The 15,604-nt window shown below is 44.8% G+C and overlaps 1 protein-coding gene across 8 annotated transcripts in view; it reads left to right on the top strand.

The window, feature by feature from the left end:
- Nucleotides 1-15,604, top strand: part of GTDC1 (glycosyltransferase like domain containing 1) — a 261,163-nt gene that overhangs the window by 74,907 nt on the left and 170,652 nt on the right. For all 8 annotated transcript variants that reach the window (XR_008847077.1, XR_008847075.1, XR_008847076.1 and 5 more), the window contains one exon: nucleotides 5,918-6,091. Coding sequence is in view for 3 of the 8 variants with exons in the window: in XM_056535015.1 (XP_056390990.1) it covers nucleotides 5,918-6,091 (174 nt within the window). In the remaining 5 variants the exon portion in view is untranslated. The remainder of the gene's footprint in view (nucleotides 1-5,917; nucleotides 6,092-15,604) is intronic.

Genomic DNA, 15,604 nt, shown 5'->3' with positions numbered 1-15,604 from the left:
TACACACAGAAGCATAGATCTTGCTCTTCTGTACCTCCCTAGTACACACGCAGAAGTAACAGCAGCATGGAGGACATTATAGAGCAGTACTGAATAGTGTAATCAGAGAATCAAGGCCCAGTGGGGGGGGGGGGGGGGGGGGGAGGGTATGGGATATAACACCATTTTCAGTAGGATCTCTGTGTTTGTTTCTGTCATTGTCCATGCAGCTACCTCCTCCTTATCCTCTCTGCTCTATGGACAGCATGTAAACTTATCCCTCATTTGGTTGATCTGTTTCCAGAGGATTTTAGAATTTAGAATGCTTTAGAGGGAGCAGAATAGAAATCTGATTTTGTAATAAGATATATAGCAAAGTCTGTTATAGTGCGAGTGAGCTATCTGGGCATCCTCTGAACCCCCTTTCTGTGTCTTTCCTGGTAGAGGATCTAGCCCTTCTCTTTTCCGTACGAAGCGGTAATAAGTTCTCCGGTATTAACAAAATGCTGTAAATCTTTTTGGTCATTATTGGACACTTCTTATTAACCAATCCTCTATTTAGTAGCTTCACTGTATGGCCCAGTTATAGACCTGACCGCCATTGATGGCCAACCATAGTATTTGTCCAGTCTTGGGCAACGAATCCTGAGGCCCTCAAAATTTGACTGGTGGGGGCTCAATTCCTGACCCATCCTTTGCGTCCTGCAACAAACTTTGCATTGTACAATGAATAGGTTTGATTTGATAAACCTGGAGAGATCTTTTATGGACATTTATTGTTATCAGTGAAGTTCTCTTGCAATTCAAATGATGTAATACTGAGAAATTGAGAAGTATGAAAGACAAAAAGGGACAATGCGCCTATCTATGTGCCGTTATCCTTATTACAAGTGACAGGTGAGGAAGCGTAAGGAATGCTCTCACCTGGTGGTGTTATGCTGAGAGCATAACACCTGTTGCAGCTTGAAGGGGCCCAACTGGTGTGGGTAAGTGGAAATCCACGGTGTGCTGCCCGGATCCACCCGTCCGGCCGGACGGTCTGAGAGTATGAGTGGTAGCGGGGAAAAAGGAATCCGATCCTGGCGCTCACCCGTGCGGCAGCTGAGGAAATGATGTCAGGAGCCTGACATCATTTCCTCAGCTGCCGCACGGGTGAGCGCCAGGATCGGATTCCTTTTTCCCCGCTACCACTAATACTGAGAAATTGCTTTATTAACCAAAGTATTATGACAGGGTGAGGCTCAACAAAAGAAATATAAAGAAAGTTCTGTCCCATAATAATCTCATGGACGGTGCTCATCTCTATAAGGTTAGGCTATAATGTGTACATGTATGTGCCCCTATAATACTTACGCATAATCTACAGTTCTTCCCTAAACAGGGTCTGTGTATTATTCTCAGTGGATGTACAGTACAAAGAATCCAGTCGCTTCAGTGGGTGGAAAAGCGAATATTAGAGGTCAGCTTCCTTTATCTTGTATAATGGAGTGTGAGGAGCCTCTTTGATAAATTTCGGAGCATAAGACGTCTCTCTTGCTCCATTACGGCCAATGAAGCATATCGGCATCAGTTTAACCGTTATAGCTTCACATGGAGTTAAATAATGTTCTAGACCTTTAAAAGGAGCGCTACGCCATTTTCACGAGCTGCTAAGCCATCACTCAGCAATGCATCTTAATATACGCCGTGTTGGAAGTAAAGAATGATGGCGTGAACATGTCACCCACCCCCTGCTATGTCTGTGGATTGGTCAGTATGCTGATCATCTTGCTTAACCTTCATTGCGGCATTTATAATGGGCTGACAAGTTAGTCTGGTTTCTTCTATTCAGTCTATCTGAAACTGGGAAAGTAGGATGGCAAGCCACATTGGTACAGGTGGATTTTTGCTAATTTTCCATGGTTCTTAAAGGCAAAACTGCCTCTAGTCATGCAAATCAATGCACTCCTTAGTTGCTGGATAACAAGGAGAAAAGTCCTTTCAGGGGTCTGGAAATGCTTCTTGACAGTTCTTTGGGAAACAAAAATTGCAGAAAAGTTGATCTATATTTGCCTTTAGCTTTAAATTGACTTTTGGCTGCGAAACACTGCAAAGACAAAATATATGGAGGGGCGCAGCCTTATGTATTGTCCTGAGTAAATCAGTACAAATGTTCTGGGGCCCACAACCCGTCAAGCAATGTACTAACCTTCAAATCATATAGGTTGCTGCTCCTCCTCGTGGAGCCACACTTAAAGGGGTACTCCACCCCAAGACATCTTATCCCCTATCCAAAGGATAGAAAATAAAATGTCTGATTGCAGGGGTCTCGCCGCTGGGGACCCCCGCGATCTCCCTGCTGCACCAGCATTCATTTAGAGCATCGGGTGCTGCGCTGGAGACACGTGATGTCACGGCTACGCCCCTTCAATGCAAGTCTATGGGAGTGACCGTGACGTCACGAGTGGAGGTGTGACTGTGACATTACAAGCCTCCGCCCCACCTCGCCAGTCTTCCGGCACGGAGCATATTTGGCTCCGTGCACCGGATGTCTGGGGTGCCGCAGTCAAGATCATGTGGGTCCCCAGCAGTAGGACCCCCACGATCAGACATCTAGGGGTGGAGTACCCCTTTAAGGCACAGCCAAGATATGTTGAATTCAAAGATGCCAGGACCAGGCCAAAGAAAAGACCAACTCTACACTCTAGGGCACAGAAACCAGCTTAATCAGGGGGTTGCTTGCAATGTTAAAGTTGCCCAGTTTTCTTTATTGACGCAACAGGTTTCTGCTTTTTTGCCCCAGTGCCTTCATCAGGCGTCATGTCGAAGTCGAACATATTAATATTGCAAGCAAACCTCTAATCAAAAAATGCATTGGTTTACTCCAAAAGTGTTGTGTGTGTGAAACCTCCATAATGGTGCTTGTTGAATGGAGCCATTGACTCCTAAACCAATAATTACCCCCCACCTTGTAGAATGAAGGAACCATCATGATCAGTTATCATCGCCAGGAAAAGATTTATGTAGGGGCCACTACAGGGAAATGTGGAAGTACATGGTGCCAATTCACATGAATGGTGATAATACAAAAGTGCCTTGTGTGTGCCAAAACGGGAGCTGATCTTTGCACCAACTCTCCATTCGGCTCACAGACACCCCTTGATGCCCTTATTGTGCTTTGTAGGGCTGACGGAAAAGAGTTGTTGTTTATGTTTTTCATAAAAAATTTCCTTTTTGACTTTTTCCTTCCCCTATTTTTTTTTTCCCTTTCCTGTACCCTTTTGTTATTTGGAAAAAATAGAAAATTTAAAGGAGATGTCCTACGCATACTTTTTCTATTCCGTCCTGCAAAAAAAGACAAAGCCAACTTTCACTTACCTCCATATGTTGCCCTGGAGCTCCGCAACAGCTGATCGGTCGGCCGGGCTGTCTGCTTCCTACTTCCTTTAGCCCAGTACGTCACACAGCGCTTCAGCCTGTCACCGGCCGCAGCGATGTCCCGCCTCGGCCGGTGATAGGCTGAAGCGCCGTGTGACGTATCGGGCTAAAGGAAGTAGGAAGTAAACAGGCCGACCGATCAGCTGTTGTGGAGCTCCGGGGCAACATATGGAGGTAAGGGAAAGTTTGTTTTGTCTTTTTTTGCAGGACGGAATAGAAAAAGTATGCGTAGGACATCTCCTTTAATGATAAAAAAATTCCTTTATTGAAACATGAAGCTTTCATTGTGACTTGGGCCAATATTGAGCACCTATGGAAAGCTGCAGGACAACCATTGTAAGCCTTTTCTGTTGTCACCCAACGTTTACAGAAACTGATACGACTTAGATATGGATAAATCTGATATAGACACCGTGACAGAAGGTGACAGGGACCTGTATATGTTAGTAACAATATTCCTGAAAGCAAATGTGACCTGGGTTCAGGAGTTTGCTGTTATACAATCACTAGATGCATTATTTCATTGTGTCGTGGTTTGTGCTTTCCTTGGGGATGGGATGAGTGGTCTTATGCTATAAATATTGCATCATAAAGTCTTCATGTCTTCTATGTTATATTATTTATTGCGACAACATCCGACAGTGGAAGAGAGTAAAAAGCGCGTCAGCCCTCATTGTAATGTCCTACTTTACCTGCAGATGAAAGGCTGGACCCGCAGCTGTGTAGTTGTCAATTATCGCAAGTTCACACAGTGTAAAATTGAGTTTAAATTACGTCAGTATTTTCGATATATAATATAAGTCTACAGAAAAGCGTCTGTGAGTTCAAACAATCAATGAATTGTGGCTGTAAGAAATAACAAAATCTGACTGTAAGGGCTCGTTCACACGTATTTTACACTGCGCATCTGGCGACGATGGACCCTACAGGGTGCCTCCAGATGTGCCTGCTCATAGTGGCGGATTGCCGCTCCGAGCAGGCACATCTAAAATACACTGCAGATCCGTCCTTGTGAATGAGCCCTTAAAGTGGTACTCTGCTGGAAAACATTTTTTTTTAAATCAACTGGAGCCAGAAAGTCAAACAGATTTGTAAATTACTTCTATTTAATCTTAATCCTTCCAGTACTTATTAGCTGCAGTTTGTAAGCATGGCCTAAAAGTGAAAAATACATCCTTTTTTAGTACAGCCCTATCTTTGAATGTTTAACAGGCTCTCAAGGCATCACCAAACTGGAATTGCTTTAAGGGGTATGCCAACTAATAATGTTTTTTATTAATGCTAGTGATAGGCTGATGATTGGCTGAGCAGCAGTGTCATGTAACAGGCCCTGGCCCGATTTTCTTTCTGGTGTCCGAGCCTGATACATGACACTGCTGCTCAGCATATCATCAACCGAAATGGGAAATCGCTGCGTCCAGCAGTTAGCTGACCCGCAGTGTTACATGTCGGGCCCCAAAACCAGAAATACTGGGCCAGAGGACAGGAGACCCATATCAGCCTGGGTATTTAGGATAAATAAAACATTTGGCTGGAGTATGCCTTTAAGACTGCCAGCATGGAGTCTCTAGAGCGATAGTCTCCACTGTTGGTGCCTCAAGTGCCTTTTTAATGATTAAAGGGGTACTCTGCTGGAATAATTTTTATTTTTTTTTATCAATTGGTGCCAGAAAGTTAAACAGATTTGTAAATTACTTCTATTTAAAAATCCTAACCCTTCCAGTACTTATCAGCTGCTGTATACTATACTTTTTTTTAATTTCCTTTCTGTCTGACCACAGTGCTCTCTGCTGACACCTCTGTCTATGTCAGGAACTGTCTAGAGTAGGATAGGTTTTCTATGGAGATTTGCATAGAAAACCTATCCTACTCTAGACAGTTCCTGACATGGAGAGAGGTGTCAGCAGAGAACACTGTGGTCAGACAGAAAGGATATTAAAAAAAGAAAATAACTTCCTCTGTAGTATACAGCAGCTGAAAAGTACTGGAAGGGTTAGGATTTTTAAATAGAAGTAATTTACAAATCTGTCTAACTTTCTGGCATCAGTTGATAAAAAATAAAAGGTTTTCCAGCTGAGTACCTCTTTAATGGTAAGTTGAAGAGCAGCAAGTATTTAACCACCCTGCAGGGCCACCAGAGGATAAATGAAGCATTGCACAGTTGCATAATGTCCTGTATTGCAGTGTATTATGCCGGTCACCCTTATGTCTAGCAGAGCCTAACTACATGGCACCCCATTAATACATTACGATCACATTGCAGGGCACAGGAGGTGACAAAGAGAGCCCTTTCCTCTATTTAGCTCCTTAGATACTGTGGTCACTAGTGAATGCAGCGCATGAGGGATTACAAGGCCGGGATCTTATTCGATTCTATTCCTGGCTATTGGTAGCCATTACGACCAATGGAGTTCATCTAATAATAGTGGAATGGGAAAAACCAGGGAACCAACAATCGCTGGAAATGACGTTTGCTAAATAAAATGTGATTCCCTGACCTGTGTATTTTTTGTCCTTCCAGCTTAGTCGCGGACGTTGTGGTGTTTAACTCCACCTTCAACATGGAGTCTTTCCTAACCTCCATCAGCAAGTTCCTGAAGTTGATTCCAGATCACCGACCTAAGAATCTCGAAGAAATCATCAGGCCTAAATGCCGGGTCATTCATTTCCCAATCAGATTCCCTGATGTCAGCCGGTAGGTGACCATCCCCCTGTGTTCGCTGGTTTCTTGCTCTCATCTTCATATAGTGGTTGTTAAAAATGAGACGGAGCAACAATTGTTTTATTGACCAGTTAAGATGAATGTTTTCCGACGCCGGAATATTCTCCCATATCGGCAATAGTTGTGATTTATTTTTGTGCCACTTCTCTTTACCTGATTAAAGGGGTACTCCGCTGCTAGACATCTTATCCCCTATCCAAAGGATAGGGCATAAGATGTCTGATCGCAGGGGTCCCACCGCTGGGGCCCCCACGATATCCCGCAGCACCCGGCGTTCTAAACAAACGCCGGGTTCTTGCAGCAGTGGCCGTGACTTCACGGCAATGCCCCCTTGTGATGTCACGCCACACCCCCTCCATTCATGTCCCATAGACATGAATGGAGGGGACGTGACGTCACTAGAGGGCGTAGTCATGACGTCATGGTCTCCGGCTTCAAGCACTCTGGACAAAATGTTCAGAACGCTGGAGCACCGGAGTACCCCTTTAAGGGTACGTTCACACCTACTTAATCTGCTTCCATTTCACACTGCAAAATTTATGCTGCAGGTTTTATTTTCATATTTATTTATATGGAGAAAATCTGATGCATAAAAATATTTGCGTGAAATCCGTAGCAGATTAAGTGTGCCAAAAAACTTTTACCGCATTGTTGTCCTGGAAATCTATGTAAAACGGATATGTCTGCTGCATTTACAGGGCTCACACCAATTGGTGTACACCAGTGTTTCCCAACCAGTGTGCCTCCAGTGTGCCCATGACCCTTGGGCCAATTTCCTACCCCCTGTAGAGCGGATCCTGTATAGGATTTCATTTCCTAGTAGCCAAAACCACAATGAGGAAGACCCATCTGTAGACAGCTGTGTTTGGGGTTCTCATTCCCCGGTCAGTACAGAGTAGGGTGCTGGCTGCCTTGTAGAGATAAATTTGGTTTTCTTGGGAGACTGCAAAGCTGATGTATGGGGTTTTATAGACCTTTCAGATAGAGCTGGGCGGTATGACCAAAAATTTGTATCACTGTATTTTTGTAAGTTATGGCGGTTCCACGGTATGTAACGGTATTTTCCACCCCCCAAATCATGAGACCCGTGGGCGCTGCTTCTCTAACCCCCCCCCCCCCCCCCCGGTTTATTAGCCCAGCGCTGCGCTGTCCCCCACATCGGGGAACTAATCATATGTCACCTCGTCCTCCTGTGAGTTGCGGGCTGCCGGCGCTGGAATTCGGTACTGTACTACCTATTCCTTGTGCCCGGGCTGCAAAAAAAAAAATATTATATACTTTAACTCACCTTCCCACGTCGCCGGCTCCTTACATGACAGTGTGCTCAGCCTATCACGTACCGAGGCGGGACATCGCTGCAGCCGTTGATAGGCTGACGGCTCTGTGACGTTCCCATCCCCAGCGTGAGGCCGTTACCGGAGCGACGACCGGGGAACGTAGAAAGGTGAGTTAAAGTTTTTGTTTATTTTTGCAGCCCGGGCACAAGGAATATATAGTACAGTACAGATTTCCAGCGCCGGCGGCCCGCAACTCACAAGAGGACGAGGCGACATATGATTGTTTCCCCAATGTGGGGACAGCGCGCTGCGGCTGATAATTAAGTCATTCGAGGGGAGAGGGGCCCAACCGGTATTACTGTATGGGAAAAATTCATATCGTGAGGGGAAAAAATTTCGGTATTCGGTATGAACTGGTATACTGCCCAGCACTACTTTCAGACCCTTGTCAAAGGCCTCTCTGCCAGGTACCTGTACTCATAAGGGGCAAAACAGTTGTCTAAAGATGGGTTTTCTTCCTTGGAGAAGATTCTGGTTTGGCTATTAATCCCTAGTCATGTTTCAAGGCTCTTTAAAATATACTCCGGCTTTCAACTTTATTTTTTGTAAATCCTGCCCAGGCTGGACTTACCCCCTCCGCTTCTCAGGTATCACTGGCGTGTCCTCCGGTGGGATCCTCTTCCTGGTTGCTGGGGGCTGACTCATCAGACTGCAGCTTATCTAATCGCCGTCCGCAGCTTTGTCCTTCCTCTGCCAGTGATTGGCTGAGCGGCAGTGGGACATATTAGGACCCTTCACAATGAAGAAGAACGGTTCAGAGGCTTCATATGTCCCACTGCCCCACTGCCGCTCAGACAGCAAAGAGTGGCGGAAAGTTATTTTTTATTATTTCTTTCCTTTTTTTCTTTTTTTTTTTTTTTTTACAAAAAAAAAAAAGTTCAAAGCCGGAGTACCCCTTTAAAGGTTTGAGCATTGACTTAGAAGTAGCTACCTCCAGTAAGAGACATTTAGAGAGCAAAGTATTTTCTTTCAAGAAGAGAGCTACTTATTTTCCTTAGACAGCATTGTCTTTCAAACTCTCTTCCCCAGCTTGGCAGGAGAGACACCATTCAGACCAACCACCTAGAACCAAAAAGGATGGAACTAATAAGACTGAGGCCTATCTCTCTATACAAGTCTTTCCCAACCAGGGTGCCTGCAGCTGTTGCAAACCTACAACTCCCAGCATGCCAGGACAGACTTTTTGGGCATGCTGAAGGTTGTAATTTTGCAACATCTGGAGGCATGCATTTTGGAAACACTGCCCTGCCCTATACATCATACCACAGGCTACACTAACATTCCTGTGAACATTATAAAACAAAGTCAAGCAAAAATAAATTTGGCTGTCCGGTAATACTGGGAATTGTTGTTTTGCAACATTTGGAGGCACACTGGTTTGGAAACGCTGCCCTACACTATACATCATACCACATGCTACACTAACACTAACATTCATGTCCATATTATAAAACAAAATAAATCAATAAAGCATATGGCTGTCTGGCCTTGCTGAGAGTTTTTTTTTTTTTGCTCAGGTGCAGGCTCACTGGTTGAGAAACACTGCCATATGCTATACACCATACCACATGCTACACTAACATTCCTGCACACATTATAAAACAGAGTCAAACACTAAAGCATTTGGCTGTCTGGGCATGCTGGGAGTTGTAGTTATGCAACACCTGGAGGCACATTGGTTGGAAAACACTGTTCCAAGAACACCATAGCGCTAAATTGACTGTCTTTAGGGTAAATAAGCTATTGCCCCAGAGTAGTCACCTGGTTTGCACTATTTCCATAGCTATGGAATTATACACCACTATAATGCCGCAGAAATGTGAAAATTTGCTATTCAGCACTATGGGAAGGCTTAAAAACAACCCCTCCGGGAGCTATAATGGCAGACATTTACTGGTATAACAAGTATGTATTTTATTTTTTTTATTTTATAAAGAACCACTGTTTAGCAACACTTGTTGCAAATTAAAGTTTTGCTTGATAAAAGGCTCAAATACAAAAATTATCCAAAATGACCGCCTATTATATTAACTCCATTGCCTTCTCTTATCCTTCCTCCTTAAAATACTTGCGTAGCCCGTGAGTTCATTTCATTTCCGAATTGCACGGCTCCCCTGAAACTATCTGAGTGGAAATGGAGAAGAAAAAGGTTAAGGATTGCTATGGCCAAACTGAGATTTATAAAGCAAGCTCTTAGCCCAGAGTGTTTTTGAGTTATTTTCAAATGGTAATTTGCTTTATCCAAACCAAACGCATATAGTGTAAGTAAGTGATTATTTGCATGACTGACAATCATTCCCTGCCTGCAGTCTTTTTAAAATGCATAATTTTGCAGAGATGCAAAATAAAATACAAAAAAAAAAAAAAATCTCAAGGCTAAAGAACTTAGGTGATTTATTGTGTGCTAAGTCTGACCTCTATTTCTGCTCTATCCTTAACCCATTGCATTCGCAATTTCCAAGATTTAAAATGCATTTAGGAGTCACTCTTGGGAATCTAGGTGACAACCAGTACCGGCCACTGCTGTTACCCAGTTTGCCAGAAGTTGAGATTTTTGAATACAGCTTATAAAGTTTCCAACACCCCTTTATACAGTACAGCTTCCAGCACCCACATTATACAGCTCAAAAGACCCCTTTGTATAGCTTTCAGGACTCCTTTATACAGCTCCTTTATAAGAGCTTCCAGGACCCTCCCCTTATATAGCTCAAGGGAACCCCTTCCTAATACAGCCCAAATGGCCCCCTTATACAGCTCAAGAGACCCCTTTATACCACTTCCAGGGCACTCCTTATACCGTTTCCAGGTCTGGCCACCTCATGCATGGTTCCTGCCTTAGACCACTGCCCCACCGACCAATCTTACCGAACTCTACCGTGTCACTGCCTTCCTGTGGATGTAGATCTACTGCACCACTTCTTCCTCATCAACCTCCGAATGCGCTCCTCTGCCCCGCCATTGTTCGAACACAATCCTCATACCCTCCATACCCCCTCTCCCACTGTTGTCCAGATGCCCCACTGTTGTCTGAATGTGCACCTCTTTTCCTCTGCCATCATCTGAATGCGCTCTTCGTTGCCCCACGCCATTGTTTGAATGCGGTCCTCTTTGCCCAAGCCACCGCCTGTATGCGCTCCTCTTTGTCCCCACTTTTGTCTGAATGTGCTCCTCTGTCTTCTCCGCCTCCATAATGTGAATGTGCTCCTCTGTCTTCTCCGCCTCCATAATCTGAATGTGCTCCTCTGTCTTCTCCGCCTCCATAATCTGAATGTGCTCCTCTGTCTTCTCCGCCTCCATAATCTGAATGTGCTCCTCTGTCTTCTCCGCCTCCATAATCTGAATGCGCTCTTCTTTGCCCCCCCCCATCATATGTATGTTTACTTCTTTGCCCCTGCCTTCTTCCAGATGTGTTCTTCGGTCCCATCATCAGTAATTTGGATCCGCACCTGCCTCTTCACACTCTGCTGATTCTTTCGAGTAATGAAGTGTTGTGGCCCGTTTCCGGATGTCACTGCTGATCACAGACTTTGTGATCCTACATAAGCCGTTTTCTACACCTGACCAAGCACATGCAGATTACAGTTTTGGAGAACACAGTGTAACTAAGGCAGATGCTCTCCGTCTGCAGTGCCCCATTCACTGTCAGTACCGCAGAGCATGTGTGTCGTGTCGGAAAGTGACGTCAGCACACTTGCTCTTGGTAATGGCAGACCCCATGAAATACTTTATTAATAAATATCAATGAAAAACAAATTACAAAATAAATATACTTATAAACTATAATATCTTTATAATACCATTTTATTTATAAAAAAAAACAAAAAACAAAATGGGGACACTTTCCCTTTAACTTTGCAGAAAAAGATTTAATTCAAGGACTTAGCATGACTGGGGAGCTCCACAGTCTTCTGACATCAGTCAAGTTGATATCCAGCCTGTCAGATACTTGACTCTCTTCGTAGACATCACCACCACATTAGTCAGCAGGTCCTGTTAAGACTTAGTGGGGGTGAAGAGTCTATAGAGCACTATTATGGGTCACAGTCACACTAACATAGAATGATTTAAACTTTCAAAGGGTAAAGCGCTCGGCACAGCCTCTGCTAATCCAAAGCGTAATGTTCCTGGACACCGAGGCCGTATACCTTCTAGCGGGGTGCTCAATCCAGAATGCAGTATACAATCAACGAAGAAAGAATGAAGATGGCACTCACCAGATGGGAGGTAACGGCTGTGCTTTATTCAGTGACTGGCAGGTAACAGCATAGGGAGGAATGATGCCAGGCGTCCCTCCTCCCTATGCTGTTACCTGCCGGTCACTGAATAAAGCACAGCCGTTACCTCCCATGTGGTGAGTGCCATCTTCATTCTTTCTTCGTAAAGAATGATTTAAGTTTTCTGTGCAGATATTATGCAGCATTTACAACAGCAGTGATTCAGATGATATACTAAAAATAAATAAATAATAATAAAAAATTATTTATAAAATCTGTGCAGAAATCAACCTATGGCGTGCATTTCAAATCTGCAGCATGCAAATTTTGGGGTCAGAAATGTTGCACATTTATTGCAGTTTTTCTCTATTGACTTCCATAAGGAAATTTTTAAGCACATCATGTTTTTTGTTCAACTTTAAGGCAAAATGCATGTATATGTTACTCACTAGGTCATGCACTTACCATGCATTCACTTCCTTTCTGAATCTGCTTTGCTGTGCTGGGTCTCTTCATCTGATCAGTGCAGGCTGCTCTGTAACCCTCTTCTCTCTGTTTTTAGATGGGAGTCTGATAGGACAGGAGTGAGCACAGAGGAGTGCTAGTCCCACCCTCACTTCCTGGACTTTGTCCCAGCCTGTAATTTAGCTGGGACAAAAGTGATTCTACAGCCAGACAGGATTATTCTGGATGGAATGGGGAACCCTAGTGGTCTTTTTTTTTTTTTTTTTTTTGCAATCCATGATTTTTATAAAATATATACCGTATTTTTCGTCATATCAGATGCTCCGGCATATAAGACGCACCCAATTTTAAAGCATAAAAATCTAGAAAATAAAGATTCTGAACCAAATACAATGTAAAGTATAGGACAGTGATCTTCAACCTGCGGACCTTCAGATGTTGCAAAACTACAACTCCCAGCATGCTGGGAGTTGTAGTTTTGCAACATCTGGAGGTCCGCAGGTTGAAGACCACTGGTATAGGAGGTAGTACTCACGTGTCCCCGCCGCTCCGGACCCGTCACCGCTGCCCTGGATGTCGCCCTCCATCGCGATCGCCGCGTCCTTTTGGTGTCCCCGTCGCTCCTGAACGTCTCTGCTGCCCGTTATCCTTGCTCTCCGTCGCCGCCATCACGTCGCTACGCACGCTGCTCCTATTGGATGATGGGACGGAGTGTGCGATGACGTGATGAATACGAAGGAGAGCGCCGGCCATACAGGGGATCCCGGCACGGAGCAGACACCGAGGAGGCAGGTAAGGTCCCTCCCGGTGTCCTGTAAGCTGTTCGGGACGCCGCAATTTCAGCCGGGTTAGTGTCACTTTCGCTTCTCAGACGCGGAGGTCAGCTTTGATGACCGCATCTGAAGGGTTTAACACAGGGCATCACCACGATCGGTGATGTCCTGTATTAGCCGCGGGTCCCGGCCTCACTGACCAAATTGTGAAATGAACGTTTTGCCTGGCCAACCTCTTAATTTAAACTGCTATATAAGTGATAATATAGCAGTAGCCAATTCTGCAGCTCAAATCGTGGATTTACCATCAGTCCCTAAGGTCCTATCAGTTTCTTGTTATTGTCACTTGTATACACGTTCTACCTTACTGCCCACCTTTATCAACACAAAGGGTAGAACAGTTGCAGGGTAATCAAACTCCCTACGGCCGCTTTGCATTCTTTATGGCTTTCCTGCCATTGAAGACATCTAAGAAGTCTCTACAACACATGAACCTTAAGCAGGGAAACCGATGCATTGTGATGCCAAGATGAAACAAGTCCGGTGATGAAAATGCCTTTGTTGATATGGCAACAAAAGTTTTCCTATGTTTATGGCGCTGCGACTGGCGAGCTACTCGGCATAAATGCCTGTAAATTGCTCAGCATCAAACCCCTCATCCGAATCTGCTCTAGAATATGATATCGCTGCAGACGCGCGGTGGCGAGTTGCAGAATTATTGTGAATATTTAATGGCTGAAGAAAATTGTTCTTGTTACTGATCTGTTATTTTACACTTTTGCATTTTTTAGAAGCCTGAGAACAATACGACCACAATACAGCACTTACAGGTTTAAACCGTCTGCGAGTAATGGAAAACCCATGTTCAAATAAAAAGCAGTGCATTGGGATTTCTATGTTTTGTTTTTCGACAAATACTATCATGAAGATAACATGCTAAGCGCTCTCCGTGGCCGTTTTCATCCTGCTACGAGATGAAGAACTAGGTCGTGTCATCTAAAGGGCCGCTAAGCTTTGGTGACAACTTTAAAACATTACAGCCAATAGACTTACATTGAGCTGTACCAAGTTTGTAGTTCAGTGCATTTGGGATACTGTAGTATTCAGTTGTTGTTTCAGTTGTAGTTTAAGTGGATATGTCAGGTGTCCATTTTGAAAGCTGTATAGAATAGAGGAGGAAACACTGAATTTGGGGATACAATATATACTTTAACAGCTTCAAGGACTTTGAATTTAGTCCTGCTTCCCTGCCTACTCATAGAGGAAGCCTGTGAGTCCTGCTTCCCTGCCTACTCATAGAGAAAGCCTGTGAGTCCTGCTTCCCTGCCTACTCATAGAGAAAGCCTGTGAGTCCTGCTTCCCTTCCTTCTCATAGAGAAAGCCTGTGAGTCCTGCTTCCCTCCCCACTCATAGAGAAAGCCTGTGAGTCCTGCTTCCCTCCCCACTCATAGAGAAAGCCTGTGAGTCCTGCTTCCCTTCCTTCTCATAGAGAAAGCCTGTGAGTCCTGCTTCCCTCCCCACTCATAGAGAAAGCCTGTGAGTCCTGCTTCCCTGCCTACTCATAGAGGTAAACGCTCCATAGAATAATATTGTTGGACCCAGAGAGCTGAATAATTGTATAAATGAACTGCTCACCCTGGGTGGCTGTGTAGGCACATACACAACAATGGGAATAGTTATAGGATAGATCGTCTGCTGCCCTCCGGAACATAAACAGTAGTGGATGTTTGGCTTCAAGGAACCCGGCTCACGGCACTGATCGACCAGACAGGAAGGTAAACATAAAAGAGGATTTATTGACCAGAATGCAACGCGTTTCGCTGCGCATGCGCAGCGAAACGCCTTGCATTCTGGTCAATAAATCCTCTTTTAAGTTTACCTACCTGTCTGGTCGATCAGCGCTGTGAGCGGCGTTCCCTTGAAGCCAAACATCCACTACTCATAGAGAAAGCCTGTGAGTCCTGCTTCCCTGTCCACTCATAGAGAAAGCCTGTGAGTCCTGGTTCCCTCCGCACTCATAGAGAAAGCCTGTGAGTCCTGCTTCCCTCCGCACTCATAGAGAAAGCCTGTGAGTCCTGTTTCCCTCCGCACTCCTAGAGAAAGCCTGTGAGTCCTGTTTCCCTCCGCACTCATAGAGAAAGCCTGTGAGTCCTGCTTCCCTCCGCACTCATAGAGAAAGCCTGTGAGTCGTGCTTCCCTCCGCACTCATAGAGAAAGCCTGTGAGTCCTGCTTCCCTCCGCACTCATAGAGAAAGCCTGTGAGTCGTGCTTCCCTCCGCACTCATAGAGAAAGCCTGTGAGTCCTGCTTCCCTCCGCACTCATAGAGAAAGCCTGTGAGTCCTGCTTCCTCCACTCATAACCAGTGATTGACCCCTTTTCTGCAATAAACTACTGATGTCTTGAAGAATATCTTAGTGTGAGGTTCTTGCATATACAGCGATCTTCTCCTATATTGGACTACTTTTGTATGGTATGGCTTTCTTTGTGAAAAGATTTTAAAAAGATAAGTAAAAAGTATTACGGTCCAGGATGGGGGCAGGATTGCCCTTTTCCAGGAGCACATCTCCGCAAGCAACCGCAGCTTCTCCCAACAACTGCCTCTAGTTACGAGACATCTGGGTCCTTCGTCACCTCCTTCTCATGGCCTGTTATTTAAATCCAGCCAGGCCTTTCATTGCTGGTGATCAAGATTCTTT

This window comes from Hyla sarda, chromosome 8, assembly GCF_029499605.1.
Source record: "Hyla sarda isolate aHylSar1 chromosome 8, aHylSar1.hap1, whole genome shotgun sequence".
Taxonomy (NCBI): Eukaryota; Metazoa; Chordata; class Amphibia; order Anura; family Hylidae; genus Hyla; species Hyla sarda.
The sequence above is the reverse complement of the archived record's forward strand: the minus strand, read 5'-3'. Positions and strand labels throughout refer to the sequence as shown.